Source organism: Schistocerca serialis, chromosome 5, assembly GCF_023864345.2.
Source record: "Schistocerca serialis cubense isolate TAMUIC-IGC-003099 chromosome 5, iqSchSeri2.2, whole genome shotgun sequence".
In the NCBI taxonomy this organism is placed as follows: Eukaryota; Metazoa; Arthropoda; class Insecta; order Orthoptera; family Acrididae; genus Schistocerca; species Schistocerca serialis.
Window position 1 is genome coordinate 755713870 of NC_064642.1, and position 12772 is coordinate 755726641.

The 12772-nt window shown below is 40.8% G+C and overlaps 1 protein-coding gene across 6 annotated transcripts in view; it reads left to right on the forward strand.

Annotated features, from left to right (window-relative positions):
* The first annotated feature begins 2034 nt into the window (after positions 1 to 2034).
* Positions 2035 to 12772, forward strand: part of LOC126480941 (acyl-coenzyme A thioesterase 13-like) — a 39837-nt gene continuing 29099 nt past the window's right edge. Inside the window, exon 1 of one of the 6 annotated variants that reach the window (XM_050104359.1) lies at positions 2035 to 2221. In XM_050104359.1, coding sequence (XP_049960316.1) covers positions 2138 to 2221 — 84 coding nt within the window. In that variant the 5' untranslated portion in view covers positions 2035 to 2137. Of the gene's footprint in view, positions 2222 to 2432; positions 2803 to 2902; positions 3043 to 4356; positions 4504 to 12772 lie in introns of those variants that run through there. The other 5 variants (XM_050104358.1, XR_007587483.1, XM_050104360.1 and 2 more) reach the window with 5 other exon arrangements.

Consider the following 12772-nt stretch of genomic DNA (forward strand, 5'->3'; position numbering starts at 1 on the left):
CAACTTATGGATAAGTGGCATGGCCTATTTTCAATCGAGAAGCTTCAAAATTTCCCTTAGTGGTGTGATTGTACCCCCTACAGTCTTAATTAAAAACTGTTTCTGAGAAAGTAGTGGTATGCACAGCATCACTATGCTTTCAGCAAGATATCACCACAAACCATACTGTCTACAAATGCAGTGGATTTGCTTCAATGGACATTTACAGCTCGCCTCAAACGCAGGAATGTCTTTACAGTGAGTGATTCCTCCACAATACTTAATGGCTCCCAACATCTTCCTCTAGGACAAACGTATCTCTCTGACAAAAATAAGGGACATCAATAAGAAAGAGGCCTGTATTAAGTTATCAATCATCATCTAACTGGGAACTAATTACATATGGTGTCCCACAAGGTTCCCATCTAAGGATCTTCAAATTTTGATGTGTGTATATTCATCAGTGGCATTACCAGATGACAAGTTTATTTCATTTGCAGATGATAACAAACACTGTAATACCTGTAAGTAGCAAATTATGTCCCTATAATTTTAGAGAGATCAGTAAATGAAAGTTTCAGACATTAATAACTTGCTCATACCCCATTTTTTGTCATTAAACTTTGAAACGACACAATATGCAACTATAAACTTGTCAAAGATGTAATTCCACTAAATGTCTAATATTTGATACCAACACATCCTTGGTTTTACAATTACATTCAGTTGTAAGCAACATACCTAAGAATTTCTGAAGCACCCAAATAAATCTTTATTTGGGATGTGGATGTTGTCAGAGCTGATTTAAAAATAAAAATGCTAGCATACTTCACTAACTTTAATTCCATAATCTCATATTTTCTGAGGTAACTCACCAGGCCATGTGTAATAAAAATTATTTGTGGTGTGAAATCAAGAATGTCCTGCAGAGGCCTGTTCAAGGAACTGGGGATAGTAACTACGGCGTAAATAATATATCTGTTTCTCAAACCAACAGTTAAGTTCATGAAATCAATATAAGAAGTATGAGTAATCTTTTTAAAGATTTAAAGTCACTAACTTTGGTCAAGAAGGGCATCCATAACAGATGGACACACATTATCAATAACTTGCCAGATTAACTAAATTCAGCTTAAGAGGTGCCTAAAGGATTTAATTGTGGACAGCTATTTCTACTCAGTTAACGAATTACGTGGTGGATATTATTAATAATATCAAACAATGTGTTACAGCAAATGCAAATAAATATAATAAAATTATTTTCCCTTTGATGAAGTGTTGCTTGAGTAGTGTAAGAATTATCATATTCACCTCAATGGCTTGTAGCTTCATACATTTTGTAATAAATTTGTTACTAGGCCTGTCTCTTAAATGAAACAATGTTTAGGATTTTTTTGATTTAATACACGTGCATGACAGCATTTCATTAAAGATCTGTGTACTGTATTTCTTACTATTTTTTAAAAATAAAGTTGTATTCTGTATCCTTATTTAATGGCATATTATACGTCTTTGCAGATCTCCTCACTTCAGATCTATGTAACTTAATTATGAAGTAGTAGAAAAAATGTATAACTGCTGCTACCTTGTGCAAGCAAATATAGCCTGTAGGCATGAATGATATGAAAGTACTAACACACCAAAAACTAAATGATACACGTACTTTATATTAATTGCAACTTTGTTTGTTATCCCTAGGAACCATTCAAGCTTCCTTTCACCCCCCAGACACTGCACGCACGTCTTCCACATAAAGTTTACATCACACTAACTGTATACGTAGCTTCTGTCACTATGGCATTCTCTAGCGACGTTAGCCGATAGCAGTTGATTCACACTAACTGTAACAGGAACTATGACAGCGTTTAAACACTATTCTTCTACAAGTAAATCAGCCACGGTTATTTGGTCACTTGAAAAGAGCAGTTGAATCTGGTGGCCAATGAATTTATCAGATAAATGTATTTTTTTTTTTCGACAGTTTAACGTACATTTAAACAAAAAGGACTCTGCACCGAGTAACGACTTCGCACGTAAATTCGAACCTTTGCCTGTCGACCTTCATACTTATCTGCTATAGCACAAGGCCTCTTGCGTAGACAGTGAGTTGCAATAGGGCATTTTTAGTAAACATATACTTAGTTCTTCGATAGAAAATATGGCTCGTCAAGGCGCAAGTTACATCGCTGCATTCGCTAAAATCTGTGCAGAAGACAGAGGATTTATCAGAAATTTACGAAAGGTAACGTCAGGGTAATTAATTGCAGTAACGTGTTGGTAATCCTCGGTTTGTAGGAAATTTGTGGGCAACTAATTGAATCCTGTCGTTGCAAACATGGTACAGCTGAATGTATCTTCTATCTTCTACAAGGTCATGTGACCAGTGCGGACTGCGGTATTGCTGACCTGCCATGGCATAGGCCCTTTGCCAAAAATTTCTGATGGATTGGGAGATGGTAGTGCACAGTTTGCAATGTACAGTTTCGCGTAAGCAAGTGAGATAGTGCACGTTCGGCCGGTATTACACTATCAAATTTCTTTGTCCAATATCTTTGTCAAAGATTTTTGATAGTGTAATAGGGATCTTTGACAAATGTCGTCCCATATTTGATCAAATCTAGGCCGAGGCCGTATATTTGATCAAAGAAATCGCTTGTCTTCTGTTCACTGCAATGCGATATGTTACCACGCGGAGCGCTAGCATCGCTGCAGCGTTCTGTCGTCTGTAGTGTTTTTATAACCATTGCCGGTAAATACAATTGGTGTGTGCCGACAACTACAGAATTAATAGAGATGTCTGAAGCTTATGAGGCGCTTTACAACGTGAGGCACCCTGAATAAAAAATAGTTTAAGAAGATTGGAGACCTAACCTAACCAACATAACATAACCCTCTCCTGTAGCAAGGAATCGGAGTGTTGTAGTGAGCCTGTCTTCTGAAGATGTAGCAGTTCTTAAGTGAATATTGTGCTTTGTGATATGAGGATACACTTCATTGAGCACATACAGAAATGTATGCTCATCCATTCTTAAGTAATTGATGTACGACTTGACGTCTTCCACTGTAAGCTCACGTAACAAGTTTTGTTGAATGCTTTTATCGTGTCGTCGTAAAACCCACGGCTTCACCCAGATTAGATTAGTTTTTCGTTCCATAGATCCGTGCTGAGGAGATCCTCGTGGATGTGGAACATGTCGATTTTTTTAAGCTGAAATAACAATACTAATAGTATGAATAAATACATCATTTGTTTTTACTAAAAATTTCGCCAATGGAGTAGGAGGAGTTGGCCAGGAGTAAGTCTTTCAGGCTCCTTTTAAACTGATCTTTATTTGTAACTAAATTTTTTATGTTTGCTGGCAAATTATTGAAGATGAGTGTTCCTGAGTAGTGGACCCCTTTTTGAACTAAAGTAGTCCTTGTGCAGATCATTTTTGTTCCTGGTATTGTATGTATGAACTGAGTTGTTTGTTGGAAAAAGAGATATATATTATTTACGACAAATTTCATTAAGAAGTAAATATACTGAGAGGCAGTAGTTAGTATACCCAGTTCTTTGAAGAGGTTTCTGCAGGAGGTCCGCGAATTTACTCCACAAATAATACGTATTACACGCTTTTGGACCTTGAAAAACTTTTGTTTGACTTCAAGATTTACCCCCAAAATATTATCCCATATGACATATGACATATGGAATGAAAATATGCAAGCTTTTTCATTTTTATGTTGCCTATGTCTGCTAACACTCGAATTGCAAATACAGATTTGTTAAGGCCTTTCTGCAGTTCTGTGGTGTGCTCCTTCCAACTGAATTTATTATCAAGTTGTAATCCCAGGACTTTTAAAACTGTCAACCTCGTATGTATGGTTCCATTTTTCGCTCCGTACAAAGTCGAAGGTTGTTTTGGCAGTGATGTTCGAAGTTTTATGCGATTCTTTGGGCACCAGAGGCTATACATCAATACGTGATCGCCATTTGTTTATTAGAAGTAGGACAATTCTGCTGTTGCAAACCAAAATTTGAACTCATTCGGAATCCTTATTTCATAATTGAAAATGCGCTTGGAATATAGACACTCCAAAATTGTTCTTAGACGCTTTAAAATTTATATGTTAGATTATAATAAGAAAACTAAAATTAGTCCCAGAAACTATATACGATGTCTCGGATTTCAGCGAGTGAGTTAGGAAACAACATTTTTAATGACATGTGAAGAAAATGTAAATTCCTGCATTAACAGGCAGTTCTAATTTAATTAACTCGAAACATTATCAACAGACTGTCATTGCCATATAACAGCAGTATTATCAAAGTCTGTATAACTTTTACGGTCTCAACAACAAAATTTTAGTCATAAAGTTTGATACAGGTCACGAAAGCTGAGAAGCGGCGGGAGAGCGATTTGATGCTCTCCATGTCCGCATTCAGTGACGCCTGTTGTCTGAGGATGACTAGGTGGTCGGTCGGTACCGTTGGACCTTCCGAGGCCTGTTCGGGCGGCGTTTTGAGTTTGAGTAATAATGGTTTGCTAATACTTGTAATAATAGCACTGACGAGTGATCGAATGTTTACATGAGGATTGTGTTACTCCATATTAACAAGTCTTGGGCATTCGTAAGAAATTAGCATTTATGTGGCATGATGTAGAGAAACTGCTGAAAACACAGATCGCACTAAACGGATCAAGAAATAATAAATGTCATGGTGTTGCGTACTAGGCAGCTCTCCATCTTTGTTTTTTTTTTTTTTTTTTTTTTTTTTTTTTTTTTTTTTTTTTTGTAACTGTCTAATCTCTCCCACCCAGCCATAAACACAGAAGCTCCCTGTGCGTGCGTTCGTGTGTGTGTGTGTGTGTGTGTGTGTGTGTGTGTGTGTCGAAACTGAGCCGTAAGAAATGGTGAATGAATAGACTCCACAAAATGATGAGTTAGCTCATTGCACTATGATAACAAGAACATAAACACGTTTACAGACTGCAGTAATAGTGACTTCCTTGCACGTCGTTAGTCCAATAACATTCTTTAGAAGTATGATGCTGCCTGTTCTAAACTTAATATCAGTAGATTTGTATTTTGCAAGTATAACAAATTAAGCATCTGGAATTCTTACTGATAAAAATAAAAGAAGGTGACAAATAATAACTTAGTGTTTTAGAAAGAGTAATTATGGAATATCAATTTAAGCAAATCCTTATACAAATAATAGGTCTGAATAAGATGTTGGTTTTCAATTACATATTTTTCTTCTAAACACTATACCTACTACTTTCTCTGAGATAGTAGCTTAACTTCTTAGGTATTGGATTAGGACATGACAGCATGACTGAGAAGCTTAAATATGAGGAAATGGGGGAGGGAGGGCAAGCTATCATTGGAGCACTAACTTCAGAAGTTTGAGTTTTTCATCATTAACATGTTCTGTAAATCCCATGAAAGAAAACCAGGGATGTGGAACAAGTCAATGTACATACAGCAACAAAGTGAGGCAGTGATTAGATACTCTGGACATTAATAATAGCATTTGTTAAACTGCTATAAACTGTACCAAACTCACTAACCAGTCCAGATAATGATCAATGCAGGAGATTCCAAGATAATAGTTTAACATTCATAGAAATGCCTGTCATAGATAAATAGACCAGACTATTAAAATTTATAGTGTTAACAGTGATCAGCTCCCAAAGCATACTTAGCCAAATAGCGAAGTATAAACTTCTAAAAAGCAGTGGAATTCATATAACACTATGTGCAAAAGCTGGCTATAACCCAAACAGAACACCTGTGAGAGTTGTGGGGCATATCTTGGTGAAAGAAAATAAATTCTCTTAAAATTGCTAGGAACAGATAGTTCATAAGCCCAGTCACAACAGAAATATATTAGCAAAAGTGGCAACAATTAGACCAGATATTTAGTGTTGTTTCTGAGTTATATGCTTTTTATTAAATCAAATAATATGCACTTGTGTTTATTTTCAGTGATTACGCCTCATGTTTCTATCACCACAGATTATTATCTTATAAGTCATTGCACTCTCTTTGTCAATGAACACTTCCTTTTTTCCTGAAGTGTGTTTCAAAATTTCCTTCAGGAGAAACTATTAAGTTTATGTATGAGTCTTTGACTGCTGTTATCTTGAAATCCTTGTCATCACAAAATGAGTTGATTTTTTAGTTATCCTGTTGACTTCTACACTGTCCAATCACATTAATTGACCACCTATCAAAAGCCTGAATAATCACCTTTTGCAGCGTGGACCACTGTGAGATGTGCGGGAAAAGTGTCACTGAGGTTCTGGAAGGTACCGACAAGGATATGCAGCCACGTCGGCTCCAGTGACATTGCCAACTGCTCCCTGCTCTGGCCTGGACCCTTCCAACGATAGTTGCAGGTTGTTTGCTTTCAGCCATTTCGTGCTGTAATTGCCAACTTCTGTCTGTCCAATGGTACCTAAACCATGATTCATCTGTATCACCAATCAACAGCAGCCTCCATGGGTGCATGAACCAAGTGCCTTCTGCAGAGGCCCATATGCAACACCGTCCCCTGATCTATTATTGACAGGACACTGTTAGCAGTCTTGGTTAATCTGGGCAGTCAGTTATTCAACAGTTGCATGTTGGTCCATCCATACACATTGCTGGAACTGTCATTTGGTTAACCACAACTACTTCAGTGCCAGTTGTGGATAGCACTATTTTGCCATGCACGGTATACTTTAACTGTTGCGACAGTAAGAAGAGGTAGGCTACAGAGTAGTGAAGCAACTGCTGTCGGAGGAAAACTGGACAGGTGCAGAGATGATTAAAAAACAAGTTAACAAAGTAAACAGAAGATTTACATGTATTTCTCTGAGTGAACAAAGACTCATAACAAATAATGCAGCTAGAATCATAGCACAGCTAATTCAATGTCAAGAAGGAAGAGGCTCTCTGAGTTACAGCATAAACAACGATGTCAGAATCGCGACTAGGCCAGGCCTGCATGGCATCTTCTAGCGAAGTGGTTCCTAGTGCGAGTGGGGCCTCGAGGCTTGCGCTGGCCATCCTATATCGTGGCGACAGGGAGTGCTCATTGGAAGCATGGCTCAGTGGGTGTGCACTGTAGATGCCAGTGGCACGGTATCGATATGTGATACCGCATTAAGCACGGCGACATGCAAACAGTTTACAAACTTAGCCATTTTGGAACTTCTTCCGTCGTTGGCCCAAAAGCCAATGACCATCTTTGGGATGTAAGACAAATTGTTTTGTTTCTGCTTTATGACAATGACTGCACTGTTTTCCACATCCTCTGACATGCTTTATATATCCTCCATTGATAGTGATGCTATCTGCCATCTGTGAGTGATTATCGCTCTCTGACATCGAATATTAATATGTCTGGACTGTGTAGAATTTTTCTATAGTATGTGGCTAACTCATATACAGGATCAGAACTTAGCGAGAGTAAATTTTTGCAGGGAGATTGATTTGATTGATCCTGGTGAGAGAAAGTGTGCTGAAAGGCATACTGTGAAAACATCTCACAAGAACATGTTGCTAACACATTTAACTTATTTATTTTGTTATGTGAGGGTTGAATATTATCATGGAAGATTTTTACTACGGTTTTCTCATTTTTTTCTTATTACAGGAAGTGTCTGCAGTGCCACTCATTTTCGTTTTAAACATTCTGAAGGTCTTCCCTCTTGGTCTACTGTTTGCAGAGTTCCATTTCTGTTTGAAAGGGACATTCCATGCTGCACCAGCTCTCATTGAATCTTCTGATTTGCAGCAATCTGATCGTTTGCTATCCCATCATCGTTGGCTACTGCATCCCACCCTTTGTACATAATTGCCTCATTTTTCTGCAACTGAAGATGTTGCACACAGGTGAGTAGTTTTTGTTGTGATCCTCAGTCAAAAGAATGGTTTGATGTAGCTCTCTCTGCTGGTCTGTCCTATGCCGGCCTCTTTATCTGCACATAACTGTTGTAACCTACAAACCTGCTTACTATATTCAGGCCTTGGTCTACTTTTACAGTTACCATTGATGCTTCAGGATGTGTCCTATCAACTGATCCTTTCCTTTAGTCATGTAATGCCATTATTTATTGCCCTCCCCCTCCTTCTCCTCCTCCTCCTCTCTTCCCAGCCAAATTCGATTCAGTACCACCTCATTAGTTTTTCAATCTACCTATATAATCTTCAACATTCTTGTGTAGCACCACATTTCAAAAGCTTCTAGTTTATTTGTGTCTGAACTGTTTATCATCATGTTTCACTTCTGTTGAAGGAATACATGCAGAAAAGCCTCCTAATACTTAAATATATGCTTGGTGTTAACAAATTTCTCTTTTTCAGAAATAATTTTCTCGCTTAGTCTGTCTGCATTTGTATCTTCTCCATTTCTGTCAGCATCATCAGTTATTCTGCTGTCCAAATAGTGAAACTCATCTACTGCTTTCAGTGTCTCATTTCCTGTTCTAATCTCCATTACAGTGTCTCATTTAATTTGACTTCACTTAATTACCATTGTTTTCCTCTTATTGATGCTGATTGCATAACCTCTCTTCAAGACATTTTCCATTCTGTTTCATTGTCCTTCCAGTCCTTTACTGCCTCTGACAGAATTTTGAATGTTGTTGGAAAACATCAAAATTTTCATTTCTTGCCTTTTAAAATTTCTCCTTTATTTTCATTACTGCTTGCTCAGTCCCCAAATTGAATAACATTAAGGATATGCTACAACCTTGATTCACTCCCTTGTCAATTGCTACCTCCCTCTCTTTGCCTTCGACTCTTATAACTGCTCTCTGGTTTCTGTACAAGTTTCACTCTAGTACCTTCAGAATTTCAAAGAGCGCATTCCAGTCAAGATTTCAAAAGCTTTCTCTAAATCTACAAATATATTTATATATCTTCAGTATATCTTCTAAGTTAAATCATAGGGTCAATATTGCCTTGCATGTTCTTACGTTTTTTTGGAACCCAAAGTGACCTCCCCTGATTTGGCTACTGTATGTTTTTCTGTTCTTCTGCAAATAGTTTTTGTCAACGTTTTGCAGCCATGACTTATTAAACTGTTAGTTTGGTAATGTTCATATCTGTCAGTGCCTGTCTTCTTTGGAAGTGGAATTATTACATTTTTCCTAAAGTCTTGAGGATATTTTATCCATCTCATGTATCTTGCACACCAGGTGAAGTAATTTTGTCATGACTGGCTCTCCCAAGGATCTCAATAATTCTGAGCGAATGTCATTGACTCTAGGGGCCTTGTTTCCAATTAGGTCTTTCAGTGTTCAGCCAAATTACTCTTGCAGTTTCATAACTCCCGTTTCATCTTCATCCTCATCCTCTTTCCTTTCTATTATGTCTTCAAGTTCATTTCCCTTGTATTAACCATCTATATGTTCCTTCCACATTTCAGCCTTCCCTTCTTTGCTTAGTAGGCCCACTACTGGCTTGCCAGCTGAGCTTTTAATATTGATACAGCTGATTCTCTGTTACCCAAAGAACACTTTTACAGAAAAATGGAGGTACTGTAATTTTCGTCAAGCAAGGTCGAAAATATAATGCAGAAAGGGACTTTGAGCTGGCACTCATTGAAGTCAATGGGGAAAATACAGTTGTAGCTTGAATATATATTAAACAGGCTCCATCTAGACAAGAAATCAGCATGGGGAAAATACAGTTGTAGCTTGAATATATATTAAACAGGCTCCATCTAGACAAGAAATCAGCAGTGCTGTATGGGGACTTCACACTGATCTTCTTGGAACCAGCAAAGGAAAAGAGCTACTGCTCAGCCTCACTGATACTTTCAACTTAAAACAGACTATAACAACCCCAGCATGAATCACAAAAAGTACTGCTCTGCCCTAGATCAGATATTTGTGAATACAAACTGTACTGCAGAATGTATAAGTACAAGCTTAGTGATCATGAAGTTCAAGTTGGCACCCTCCAAAGCTACTTGCTGCCCACACACAACTACAAAAAGAAACATTCAACTCTCTATTATCAGGAGAAAGGTGGGAAGAAGTTTTACGAACAGATGACACCAGCAAAAAGTTCAAGAAATCTTCTAGCGTCTTCAGTAAATACTTTGAAATTCCATTCCCTCTCAAAATGCAAGTAATAAGAAGCACAGCTCCAAAAGCAAAGAGATGGTTAACAACAGGTATCAAAAATCTCAAGTGTGACATAAGAGAATTACTCAGATACAGGAAAAAAACAACATACTCCCACTTCTGAACAACAACATTAAAAAATACTTTCAAATCTATGAAAGAGTGATGTGCCAGGCAACAAAGGGCCAATGGTAAGTCCATAACAGTGTCAGCAAATAAAAGCCAATCAGTTTGGAACATAATGAAGAAAGCAAATAAAGTGTCTCCTAAAATGAACATTATCGCTCTGCCTCATGAGAACAAGAGTGTAACTGATCCCCAACATACCACTCATCTTTTCAGGTGTTACTATGCAGATATCACAAATAATTTAACAGTCAGTCACAATACAAATGGTAGAAAGAAACAGAAAAACGAAGTGCGGCCACGTTCCTCTTCAATCTATATTTGTGGATCAACTCCAGATGAAACCATCCGTGTTGCATCAACTCTTAAGAAAGTGTCATCAGGAACTGATAGTCCCCCCTGCGGGTCCGGGGATTAGAATAGGCCCGCGGTATTCCTGCCTGTCGTAAGAGGCGACTAAAAGGAGTCCATCCCCCTCACGGGGGTAGTTCGCGCCTGCGTCCGGAGACGGACGGTTCCACGACCTATCATCGTGGTCCTTTTGGTTTTTTCACTTCTCGTTTCTTCCTTCCTTTTGTTGGTTCCTTTCTTTGCTCTTCTCCACCTCACTGTCTTCCTTACTCTTTCCCTTGCCTTCTCATTGCCTTCTTCTCCTTGCCTTCTCATTGCCTTCTTCTCCTTGCCTTCTCATTGCCTTCTTCTCCTTGCCTTCTCATTGCCTTCTTCTCCTTGCCTTCTCATTGCCTTCTTCCCCTTGCTTTCTCATTGCCTTCTTCTCCTTGCCTTCTCTGGTCTCCGCCTCGGCGTTTGAGACAGTCTGTCCTCTTTCTCCCTCTCTCTCTTCTTTTTCCTCTTCTTCCTTCCTCCCTGTGCGTGCCTGAAGGCCGACCCACGCGTTCGCACGCGTAGCTGGTGACGGGGTAACGCGTAAGTCCCCGCCCTGGGTAGACATGTAAGGCACGCGCGTACCCCCTGGTAAAGGCCAGGCCCGGGGAGGGGTGATTGCCTGAGCTGATACCTTCTGACCATGCCGATTGGTCCCTCCGTCTGTTTCTCGGGAGGTGTGACCTGAGGTGTAAACATTCACCTAAGGCGGGAGTGCCCTCTGAGAGGGTCCCCACAAGGAAGGAGCGCGCCATCGGAGACGCTGGCAATCATGGGGGATTCCTCCGCAATGGATTCTACTCCATCTCTTTCGACTTCGACCCAAAAACGGAAACGTGACCAGCCAACAGTGACAAAAGTACTACCGCCTGCCCCACAGTTCCTCGTAGTTTCTCGAACTGAGGACGGAAAGGATTTTTCCTCTGTCAACCCATTCGTTATTCAGAAGGGCGTAGATGCCATAGCCGGATCTGTCAAATCCTGTACCAGGTTGCGTAACGGCATCTTATTACTAGAAACTGAGAGTGCCTTTCAGGCACAAAAACTGCTTCGGGCCACCCTCCTGTACACGTTCCCTGTCCGGGTGGAGGCCCACCGAACTTTGAATTCGTCTCGTGGTGTGGTCTATACTGGCTCCCTCGACGGATTGACTGACGAGGAGCTTCAATCATTCCTCGCTGAGCAGGGCGTGACGGCTGTCCATAGGGTCATGAAAAAGGTCAACAATGACCTTGTACCGACCCGGACAATTTTCTTGACCTTCGATAGTGTTAAGCTGCCATCGCGCATCAAGGCGGGCTACGAGGTTATTTCTGTTCGCCCCTATATCCCGACACCTACGCGCTGCTACCAGTGTCAGCGTTTCAATCACACTCGACAGTCTTGTTCCAATGCGGCTAAATGTGTCACCTGTGGCAGGGATGCCCATGAGGGTGACTGTCCACCTCCGTCTCCTCATTGTGTGAACTGTCAGGGTGACCATGCCGCATCCTCCCGCGACTGTCCTGTCTATAAGGAAGAACGCTGTATCCAGGAAATTCGGGTCAAAGAGAAAGTGTCCACCTCGGCTGCTCGCAAGCTATTGGCTAGTAGGAAGCCCACGCTGCTCCCAGCGGGGAAATACAGTACTGTCCTCGCCTCTCCTCGGACTACCCGGGAGGTAGCAACCCAGACATGCGATCTGACCTTCAGCACCACGGTCGTCCGTTCGGCCAGTGCTAAGATCGCGCGGTCGACGTCTCCTCTTCCTCCCATCACCCCACAGACACGAGCACCTTCCTCAGCTTCTGCTAAGACGAAGATACCGAAGTCAGATGCACGGGCCTTCAAGAAGGAACCATCCCGTGCAGACTTCCTCCGTACCTCGACCTCCCAGCCTTCGACCGGTACTTCCACTACACGTCCTTCCAAAAAGGCGCATAGGAAGCACAGTTCTCCTTCCCCGCCACGGCGCATTTCTTCTCTTGCGCCACCCAGCGGCTGCCGCCCCAGGCCGTCATCCGTTTCGCCTGGCCGCACCGCTGGTCGCCGTACATCTGGCCGTTCACTGGCGGAGGAAGCTCCCCGTCCCGGCCATCCTCCCGAGATGGCCGATGACCCTATAGACCACATGGACGATGACTGTCCGCCTACTGATAGCGGCGGCAGTGCTCGCTCGAAGCCAGGCCCTA